The sequence below is a fragment of the Bos mutus genome, chromosome 17 (genome assembly GCF_027580195.1).
Source record: "Bos mutus isolate GX-2022 chromosome 17, NWIPB_WYAK_1.1, whole genome shotgun sequence".
Lineage (NCBI taxonomy): Eukaryota > Metazoa > Chordata > Mammalia > Artiodactyla > Bovidae > Bos > Bos mutus.
The window spans coordinates 8,980,238-8,991,019 of NC_091633.1; the positions used below are offsets into that span (position 1 = coordinate 8,980,238).

A 10,782-nucleotide genomic window follows, 5' to 3' on the forward strand; every position below is an offset into this window, starting at 1 on the left:
ACACACACACACGGTGCAAGCCTTTCCTTTTTTTAATTCTTTTATTCTTTTTTTCTGCTTGGTTCCTCGATGAAGCAATCACTTTCTTTCCCGCAACACCGACTTCATTCCCACTTCCTCAAAGACCGAGGAGAGCCCAGGGGAGGAGGGTAGGATTCTCCACCAGCCACAGCTCCCAAAGGAAGTGACAGGGCTGTGAAGGAAGCCGGGTCTGGACAGAAGACCAGCTTCTGGCCCCTGTGGGTGAGATCTTCAGGGATCAGGATGCGAGGGAGAAGTCTTCCCTTCACCGTGGTCACTTCCATTCTTTCCCAGAGCCTCAGGTGCGGTCCGATAGGTCATTTTTCTTGTGTATCTTTTCTGGATTCCCTTCCTTCATGGCTGTGTATCTGGCTAATGTGAAGAGATAGTCGCTGAGTCTGGAGGGGCAGAAGCAGGCAAACAGAATGGACTGAAATGAGAGATCAATGCTAACCAGGTCCTCCCTAAACGAGCCTTCAAGAAGGAAATATCAATCACACGCCCCCAGGAGCATTGGGCAGGACAGCAGGTGCTCAGCCAACCCGGGCTTGATGGATGGCACGTGAGGCCAGCTTCCGTGTGAGCCTGGCACCCAGCTCTGGCGCCAGGGCTGGGGCGGTTTCCGCAGGAAGAGGCTGCTGGCCTGCCTGGCCTCACGGGGCTGGCGACTTTGGGCCCCGTCCCTGCTTTCTGCACCTTCCGACGACCAGGCCTGGTGCCTCCCAAACTGGGGCATGTACACAAGTCCCTCAGGGATCCTGGTGATACTCAGATCAGATTCTGATTGCAGAGGACCGGCTGGGCCAGGCCTGGATTTGGCAAGTGTAAGTGACGCCCAGGTGATGCTGGCACTGCTGACTGAGGAACTCACTTTGAGCTGAGGGGGCCTAGGGCTGGCTTCTCAACCTCGGCACAACTGAAGCGAATGAATGAGGGAGGCTAATGTGTGGTCGTCACTCCCCACAATGTGCCTGCGTCTTCTGGCAGGCTCTTCAGATCCCATCTGAGTACCTGTTTAAGAACTTGACCACGTTTGCATCGGTTTCACCCGTCTGGACAAGAGGCACCACGCTAGAAGAGGAGGAGACACAGCATTACACTGTTGTTAGGGGCTCAACACACTCAGGGCCCGGGGCTGAGTCCCGAGCCAGCATCTGCCTCCCGCTGCAGTCTGACTGGGCGTCCTCGCCAGTCTGTGTGCAGACGTTCTAAAGGGTGCTCACTGGAGATGAGGGCCAATGACGTGGCAGCCCCTCCGGGGCCCATCATCTCTGCTGCATAACCCCTGCTGGGAGGCACTCACCCCAAACCGAGGTCCCAGGTGTATGTCCCCTCCCCCAGGGGCTTTGTCACCTGGACACAGGTCTGGTGTCCTGAGGACCCTCCTCTGGCCAGTTCCTGCTGTCGGACCTTTCTTTGGACCGTCTCCACATTTTTGCTACTATGAGCACTGCTGACGTGGACGGCTCTGGGCAAATGACTTTCCTCCTGAAGCTGAAGCTCTTCTGTGACCCAGCGTCCCTTTACAAACCACTTGGGTCCAAGAGCCTTTCATGAAAAGTGAAACTTTCATGACATGGGGCCATGGACAGAGCTCAGGTTTGGAGCAGACACACCTGGGCTCCAATCTGGACTCTGCCATGGACCACCCAGGGGACCCTGGCCATGGTGTCACCTCTGAGCCCCAATTTCCTGACCCCGGCAGAGTGGGGACTGCCACCACCTCTCTTCCAAGCTTACCACAAGGAATCAATGAAATAATGAATACGAAGCTCCCAGCACAGCCTCGTCTGTTGTATACAGACATTTTATTGTCTTTATTGTCGTTTATCTGTAAAGCTGGGTGGCAGCCTGGTCTATGAATCGTGTTAAATGGAGATTTTGCACAATCACTCTTTTATTTATTTCAATATTTATTTGACTATGCTGGGTTTTAGATGCGGTCTTCAATCTTTGTTGTGGCATGCAGTATTTTTTTTTTTTTTAATATTTATTTATTTTGCTGCTCTGGGTCTTAACTTGCGGCAGCTGGGATCTTTTTAGTGGTGGCATGTGAACTCTTAGTTGCGGCACGTGGGATCTAGTTCCCTGACCTGGAATCAAACCTGGGCCCCCTGCATTGGGAACGTGAGTCTTAGCCACTGGACCCTCAGGGAAGTCCCTGCAATTGCTCTTTTAATGTTTCCTTGATAAGGCTGTCAGCAGGTTCTGGGAGGTTCCTTCCTCTCTGACTCTGAATCTGGGGACAGGGGCAGCAGGTGGCTGGCTAGTCTGGGCCCTTCTCCACCCAGCACCCAGAAGTCACCCCATGGCCTAGAGCCAGTCATCAGCTTTCAGGATAAAGGCAGAGCCCTTGGGTGCAGGAGGCCCTGCTCGGCCTGGCCTCAGCTCAGCCTCCGGCCTCACTGTGCCCCATGCCCCTCACTCTGGACCAGACCTTCAGCCTCCTTTCTGTGCGTTCAGCTCAGGCTGCTGCCTCTGCCCTTGCTGTCCCCTTGCCCTGGGCACTCTGTCCACCATTCTCCCCCACTAACTATTGGCCCCCCAAGCCCAGTCCCAGGCTGGGTCACTCTGGGGCCAAGCACCCTCCATCACAGCTTTCATCATGCTGTGGAGCTTTTTGATCTTTCTGCTCAGCAGAGGCCCCCTCCTGTTTAAATTAACCTGAAGAATGGGGAGCCTTCACTGAAGGCTGAATTTCACACCACCTGAGTGGTATTATGATTATGATTAATCAACTAGACCGCTGGGCCTCCCCTGCTCCCTAGTTGCTGGAGCTGTCCGCTTCAGCACCAGCTCTGATCCCACCAGGGACCACTGTGCCCCCCACTCCCGGGGGCCCCATACCGTCTCTCGGCTCGGCGGCACACGGCCCGACAGAAGTGCAGTGCGGAGCTGCTCTTGCCTCCTGACTGAAAGAAGGAAGCGGGTGTTGGCTGGAGTGGGGATGGGGTTGAGGGGCTGGGGGTGCCCACTGCAGACAGGGAGCTTGGACGGACTGACGGACACGCAGGCTCACCCTGCCCCCAACCCAGGGTAGTATTCTGCCTCCAGGGGCCCTACCGCGGCGTAGTCTCTGGGTGTTGTCACTTAGTCATGTCCGACTCTTTGTGACCCTACGGACTGCAGCCCGCCAGGCTCCTCTGTCCATGGGATTCTCTAGGCAAGAATACTGAAGTGGGTGGCCATGCTTTTCTCCAGGTGATCTTCCCGACCCAGGGATTGAACCCAGGTCTCCGGCACTGCAGGCAGATTCTTACTGTCTGAACCTCAAGGGAAGCCTCTGGGTACCCCTCTCTAAGGCAGGCAGGGGTGGGAATGGGACCAGTGAAGGTCTGGAGGGGATTCGGGGGCTGGGGGACAGCTTCTGTCACCGTTACACATTAAAGAGGGGGACTTCGTCACTGCTGGTGTGTTGGGGTCAACACATGCGCCCACAGCCACCCTGCAGGCTAAGGCAGCCGGGTACCTACAGGCAGGATGAAAGCGGTGAGCGGGGGCAGCTGGTGAGAGTATTTGTCGATCCACTGCTCCAGCTCCAGGATGGGCCCCGCCTCGAACGTGGCGTGTTCTGCGGAGCCAAGGAGACCAGCACTGCGTGAGGCCACGGCCCCAGTATCACAGGAGCCTGCCTGTTCCTTTCCATCCAGGTGCCCCACAAACCACTCCACTGGCTCAGAGGCACCTTCCCTCTCAGGCTGCAAGGCCAGGCGGACAGGGGTCCCAGGTGCATCCCAGGAGAGGGTTCCCTGGGCTCCCACAGGGCCCTCTGAGCACACACCCGGTGCATTCAGGGAGAGATTTACTTAAGTGAGCCTCCCTGGCTGAGGAGCGCGGAGTCGCCAGGGCAGAGCCAACGTCCTGCAGGGAGCACTGGATCTGGGGGAGGAAAGGAAGGCGCAGATGAGAACCTCGTCATGCCGGTCACGCGAGGTCCCCTGCGTCCACACGCAGAAGCTGCTGGGCTAGGGCTGGCAGGTCGCTAAGGAGCCAGCATTTAAAGGCTATTAGCAAACTGTCTGAACCTGCAGAACATCTGCCCTGGTTGGCAAGGGACCTGGCTCCCTTGGGGACATCTGGGTGACACAGACAGTGAGCATCAAAGGCCCGGGGTGGTTAGGAAGAACCCTCTCGCCCGACCCTCCTCTCCCATGGGCAGGGGCCCGGTGAGGTCTCTTTCTTTTCTCTAACCTGCCGGCCTTGGTTTTCGAACCTAAAACACCTGGGCTGAGAGACCCAAGGTGGCAGTGCTTTTTATTTTGATCTATATTCTTCTTCTTTTTCAATAATTTATTTTTGGCTGCGCTGGGTCTTTGCTGCTTCGTGGGCTTTCCTCGAGCTGTGGCGAGGGGGGCTACTCTCTAGTGGCGGGTCTGGACTTCCCATTGCCGTGGCTTCTCTTGTTGCGGAGCACGGCTACTGGGGCTCCGGTTTCAGTAGTTGCGGTGCGCAGGCTCTAGAACGCAGGCTCAATAAGTTGTGGTGCACGGGCTTAGTTGCTCTGTGGCATGTGGCATCTTCCCAGATCAGGGATCGAACCTGTGTCTCCGGCATCAGCAGGCAGATTCTTTACCACTGAGCCGCCAGGAAAGCCTGACAGTGCTTTTTAAACTGGACAGGACAGATCTGCCCTCTGATGAGAAGGCCACCATGGCAGAGTGCTGGAAGCAGGACAGAGCTTCTTGGGCCACCAGGCCGCAGACTGTGCTTCAGTTATATGACCACGTGGTGTCTCCATGGCTTCCGGCTTCTGGTGAAAAGTGACTTCACAGTCCCACCCTGCCGTTGGCCACATGCAGCGTTCATGCTGGGGCTGGAGAGAGGTGACTGCTGCCTGGGAATCAGACCCCAGCCCCGCTGGGATTCCTGGCTGCAGGGCCTCGGCCTGAGCCTTGCTTTTGTCCTCTGTAAGATGTGAAAGCTGGCCTCCACCTCACGGGCTTCTGCAGGGAATGCTGGGAACAGGCTGCCTGGCCTTCTATAGGCCCTGGGGCAGCCTAGGAGAACAAGTCACAGTCCATACCCTTGGGGCACCCAGGCCATACGCCTGGTGATTCGTATCTGTGGTAGCTCAGATGGTAAAGCGTCTGCCTGCAAGGTGGGAGGCCTGGGTTCGATCCCTGGGTTGGGAAGATCCCTGAGTCGGGAAGATCCTCTGGAGAAGGAACTGGCAATCCATTCCAGCATTCTTGCCTGGAAGATCCCATGGATAGTGGAGGTTGGCGGGCTACAGTCAATGGGGTTGCAAAGAGTTGAACACGACTGAGCGACTAACACTTTCACTTTCACTTCAGAGGCAGAAGCACAGGAGCTGTGGGAGCCTGGGAGAGGCACCAGCTGGAGGCTGGGGTGGGTGACCTGAGCAGCACTGGAGAAGATGATGTCGAAAGTGTCACTCAAAGTATGTGGCCTAAAGTAAGGGGGGCTCATCGTGTCATTGCACCCCCCTGCCCCCAGGCAAACCCTGCTCAGAGGTGGGCACAGCAGACCAGAAACGACTGCTGTGGGTGCCAACAGTTCCTCACAATGAGGCTGAAGACCAGCCTCCCTCACACAGGAGGTGCCGTGTTCATAGAGCGCTCCAGCTTTTAGGCCTCCCAACCTTGGGCAGCTCCTCACTGCCCTGCGTCTGCTCCCAGGGGCCCCCTTGTGCTCCAGTCTGGCCTGGAGGACTGAAGCGGGCCGAGGGCTGACCCTCCAGGGGGCAGCAGACTCAGGTCAGCACGAAGACTGAAACCTGGGGTGTCCTTCGTCCTCTAGGGGTGCAGCCCTGCCTCCATTTCTGAAGTCCTCTCTGAGGGCCAAAGCCTGGCTGCCTCTTAAGGAACAGAGCAGTCATTCTAAGAACCCTACTAACCCCCCACCCAGGGTTCCCCGTGGCTGGGCCTCCCGCGTTTCTCAACCTCATAGCCACTGACACTTTGGCCCAGGTCATCCTCTGGGGTGGGGATTGGGGGGTGTCCTGTGCGTTGTACGATGTTTAGCTGCTTCCCTGCCTCCACCCACCAAACCCCAACAGCACTTCCACCTCCAGTCGTGACGACCGAAAACATCACTGGAAATTGCCCCATGTCCCCTGAGGGGCAGAACTGGGCTGAGACCACTGACCTCACATTTCCCTCTGAGAGCAAGCCTCCTCACTCACCTGTGAGGGAGAGTGATCTCTGTGTGTTCCCATCTTACAGATGAAGAAACTGAGGCTCACAGAGGGAAAGTGACTAGTCCCAGGTGACACAGAGAGGAAGTGATGGTCAGATGGCAATTCCAGTTATGGCCACCAGGCCTCAGGGTTGAAAAAAATCCCAGCTCCCGGTAAGACAATGTTACTCACTTTCTGAAGCTCTTCCACAAACGGGTGGCCCTTTTCTGCAATTAATTCCATAGCAAACCTACAAGGAAAAAGGAAAAAGAATTTGCCTCGAATATAACATCCCTAGGCCCCGTCTTGAGTGTTAGTCACTCAGTATTTGAGCTCTGTAGCCTACCAGGCTGCTCTGTCCATGGAATTCTCCAGGCAAGAATACTGGAGTGGGTAGAGATTCCCTTCTCCAGGGGAGCTTCCCCATCTAGGGATCAAACCCAGGTCTCTCACACTGCAGGCAGATTCTTTATCATCTGAGCCACCAGGGAAGCCCTGTCTTGCTGGAAGGTAATACCTTCTCAGGTGACAGACCATTTTGCTAACTGAGCTATCACAGGAAAGGGGTTATTTTTTTGTTGACAATGTTTTTATAACATCATAACCTTACGTATGATTGGGGGTATTTGTTTTTCGTATCACTCATCCAGCCAACAACTCTTTCAGTGCCTCCTCTGACCGGGTCCAGGTGATTCATATGAACAGAGCTGACACAGGCAGAAGAATCCACAGCTGAGTTTTGGCCAGGCCCCGGCCCCACATCACCTGAGGGATGATGGGCTGCTGACTGGCTAATTCTGAACAGCCAATGATGCCAGAACCCACCTTCCCGGCCCTCTGCCTGCTTCATCTTGTGTCTCCTTTTCCGCACTTTTCCCACACACACCAAGGGGTCTGCCCTCTACTCTGTGGGCAGTCTAGCTCCACCTCCCATTATCCATCCTGAAAACCTTATTTAGTCAGGCCTGTCATTGAGAACTGGCAGCCCTGAACAAGTAGGTCTTAATAATTAATAATAATGATAATAGCTAGCATTGTGATTAGTGCTAGCTACCTAGCACTAAGGGGGGAACATGGAATTCTCTCACTCCATCCTCACAAGAACCCAATGAGATTGGATACTTTTACTATGATCATTTGACAGAACGGGAAACTGAGGCTCAGAGAGGCCAGGTGATCTGCCTGAAGTCATACAGCCAGTCAGAAGTGTGTGAGAATTTGAACCCAGGTCCATCTGATTACCATGACCTTCACCCGCAAGGCCACAGCAGAGCTTACGAAGAAGCACTGACAGTAACTGCAGCTCACACTGCCAACAGCCTCCTGAGTGGCTTGTACTTTGTTCTCTAATATTTGCTGCCCCTCCCACCCCACCGCTGGCAGGTGTGTCCACGTGCCTGACTCTGGCCAATGAAACATGAGCAGAGATGGCGTGTCACTTCGTGGAAGCCTTAAGAACCAGCATGGGCATTGCCTTGATCTCTCTTCCCCTCTGTCGTGATTACTGGCCAATGCCAGTAATCGTGTTCCAGACAGAAGCTGTCCCACGAGCCTGAGTCCCAGAGCGAAGCCCATGCAGAGAACCACACCCAACCCAGGACAGGCTTGAAGTAAGAGGATGAAATATCTCTTTGGTGGTGCAAGTCATGAGATGTGGGTACTGTTACCCCAGCAAGGCCTGGCCAATCCTGATGACTTCCCCAAGTCCACCTTCTAAGTCATGAGCACAGTGAGGGAGCAGGGAGGGAAGGGTGAGGCACACAGCCAGGGACAGAAGGCGGCACACGAGCAGACGGGAAGGGTGAAGGGGGTCCGCAGCCCGCAGCCTAGCGGAGCTGACCGGCTGCCCCTGCACCTCCAGGATCATTGAGGGCAAGCAGCCTCCAGGACTGGCTCTGGAGGGCCGCACCTCAGTCACACCTGCTAATGACCCACTCATACCCGACCTCAAGGTCAATCCTGTCCTCCTTACCCGATGGCTGAACTTAATTCATCTGTAGTTCCCACGGCTTCAAACACCTGGTCGTCTTTGGATCTTCTTTCTCCAGTGAAGGTGCTAGAAAACCCTGTGAGAAATATTTTGCTTCCCAAATTAAAGAGTTGTTTTTTTTTAATCTTGATACACTTTTTTCCCCCTCAATATTTATTGATTTATTTGACTGCACTGAGTCTTAGTTGCAGCATGTGGGATCTAGTTCCCTGATCAGGGATTGGACCCAGGCCCCCTGCATTGAGAGTGCAGAGTCTTAGCCACTGGACCACCAGGGAAGTCCCCTGTTCTGACAGATTTTAAATTATCAAAACAATATATGCTTGTTACAAAAGATAACAGGATAGGATAAAAATATGTACAGGAAACAATGAAAGCCTGCCTGTTCATTCCTCTCTCTCACTATTCAATCTCTCTCTCAGGTAACAGTCCAAGGTGTAACCTTTCACATTGCCTTTCTGAACACACATATAAACACACACACACACACACACACACACACACACTTTTATCCAATGGATCCCAAGTCTGGATTGTTCTGCAACTTGCTTTTGTCATTTAATTTATCTGGGGCATCTTTCGTTTCGCATCACACTTGGGTGATGCCTACTGAGATCTGTCACATACTTTTTAATGTCTGCAAAGAATATGGAAGAACTTTAAGATGGAATCTGCCATCTCTTCCTTTGCATTTTTCACCTGTCCCCACCCTACCTTTGTCTCCTGTTTTGGTGTAGATCTTGGGGACCTTGGGAGTCTTCGAGGAAGGCTGTGGCCTAAGGAGAAATACACATCAAGAGCTGGTGAGTGAGGATATACGAAATATCCAGGGAGACACCTTCTTCAGTGGGTCACAGCTTGCTACCTGTACCCTTAGTGTCAGAACTTACCCCTTTAGCTTGGATCTCTTGAAATCTTTCCCCTCTGTTCCTCTTAGTTTTAAGCCCTTTGTAGGCCAGTTTTGTGTCTTGTGACACCTGTACCTGCAGAGTAGCTGATGTATTACATTGCTCAATGAAGACACTCAATAAATATTTGCTGAAAGAATTTACTGATCACTTTCCTAGTCTCTGCACTGTGCTAAGTGAATTATTGGCATTATCTCTTGGTATTATCCCTGGAATATTCCCAAGCCCCAAAGGGAGGCACTATCTATGATGTTCATTTTATGTTTAATGAATCTGTAGCTCACAGGATGAGACTCACCTTTCTAGGTCACTCAGGGAAGAAGCAGTAGGGCTGGATTTTGGCCCAGGACTTATTCTGCAACCCCAAACCACCACTCCTGTTCTACCAAGCCAGGGACTCTCTTTTTAAAAAGTATTTACTTTTATTATTTGCATGCACTGGATCTTTAGTTGGGCACATGGTTTCTTTCATCTTCACTGTAGCATGTGGAATCTTTGGTTGCAGCATGTGGGATCTAGGGATGGAACCCAGGCCCCCTGCATTGGGAGATTGGTCAGCTACTGGTAAAGAATCCTCCTGCAATGCTGGAGACCTGGGTTCAATCCTGGGGTTGGGAAGGTCCCTTGGAGAAGGGAAAGGCTACCCACTCCAGTAGTCTGGCCTGGAGAATTCCACAGACTGCATAGTCCATGGGGTCGCAGAGAGTCAGACACGACTGAGTGACTTTCACTTTCACTGGAAAACCAGGGAAGTCCCAAGCCAAGGGCTCTTGAAAGGGAAAAAAACCACTTCATACTATGAAGCTTCAAGTATACTCTGAAATGGAGAATTGCCAAAATAGGGTTCAAAAAGAGGCATTTTCAAATAGCAACACCTTTAATACAGACTTCAACATTAAAATGTGACATTAAAAGGTTATTCAGAGGTTGAATTACTGGATCTATAAAACATATTAATTCAGTACTAAGTCAGATTCTGAGGTCCGGGATGGGGTGCTAGTTTCAAGGTATGTGATGAGAGCCATCTTTACAACGCGCTGGTGTCTCTCTGTGTCTTGACTGCTTTGCAGACAGGTTAAGATCCGAATTGAGGACCCCTACTGATTGTGAGGTCAAGCAAGATGACCCTCCTGGTTCACGTGGGCTATGCCCAGTCCTGATGGATGCTGGGTTCCGTTTGGACTTGCCTCGTGCTAAGAAATCTTGGTCTCTGGTTTCCCCCGAGCCCACGTTGCCATGGTGACGTCAGGATTAAAGAGGACGTCACCTGGCGATTGCTGCGGTGACCTCCCATCGGTGTGACGGAAACACGGCGACGACAACACAACTCAGGTCAGGTGTCTGAGTTAACTTCTCAGCCAGGTACTCACCTGTCCCCGTCTTCCACGCCTTGGGGGCCGCGGCTCTGGAAACGGGGACACAATAGCTTGCGGGCTCCAAGGCACCCGCGCAAGCCAAGGCGACCTCCCAGGCCCCACACAGCCATGCCCCAGGGCTCTAGTCGAGGGCTGACCCCGCCAGCTTTCCGTCCAGGTTCCGAGGTGACTCCACCTACCGCCGGCCGCGCCACCGCTCAGCCATCGTCTTCTATTGGTCCGGGGCTCTCTCCCCAGGGCGGGACACTCCCAGGGACTTGCTTCCTATTGGTCCAGGGAAGGAGTTGGGCGGGGAAATCCGTGAGGTCTTGGTGAACGGCAGCTATTGGCCAATGCTCAAGCCAATTG

The 10,782-nt window shown here is 53.5% G+C and overlaps 1 protein-coding gene across 7 annotated transcripts; it reads right to left on the reverse strand.

Annotated features, from left to right (window-relative positions):
• Window positions 1-16: 16 nt before the first annotated feature.
• On the reverse strand, window positions 17-10,613 carry MMAB (metabolism of cobalamin associated B). Of its 7 annotated transcripts, XM_070385991.1 has the most exons (10): window positions 10,429-10,613; window positions 8,865-8,926; window positions 8,133-8,226; window positions 6,353-6,410; window positions 3,803-3,900; window positions 3,495-3,592; window positions 2,869-2,933; window positions 1,375-1,569; window positions 1,033-1,092; window positions 17-419 (listed from the first exon to the last, which is right to left on the reverse strand). In XM_070385991.1, exons 1-9 carry the CDS (start codon window positions 10,542-10,544, stop codon window positions 1,066-1,068), a joined length of 813 nt encoding a protein of 270 aa, XP_070242092.1. In that variant the 5' UTR covers window positions 10,545-10,613; the 3' UTR covers window positions 17-419; window positions 1,033-1,065. The 7 variants fall into 7 exon arrangements, 4 of the variants coding, with proteins under 4 accessions (XP_070242092.1, XP_005891566.2, XP_014332401.2 ...); XM_005891504.3 differs by lacking the exon at window positions 1,375-1,569 and having other exon boundaries at window positions 3,828-3,900; XM_014476915.2 differs by lacking the exon at window positions 1,375-1,569.
• Between the last annotated feature and the right edge of the window lie 169 nt (window positions 10,614-10,782).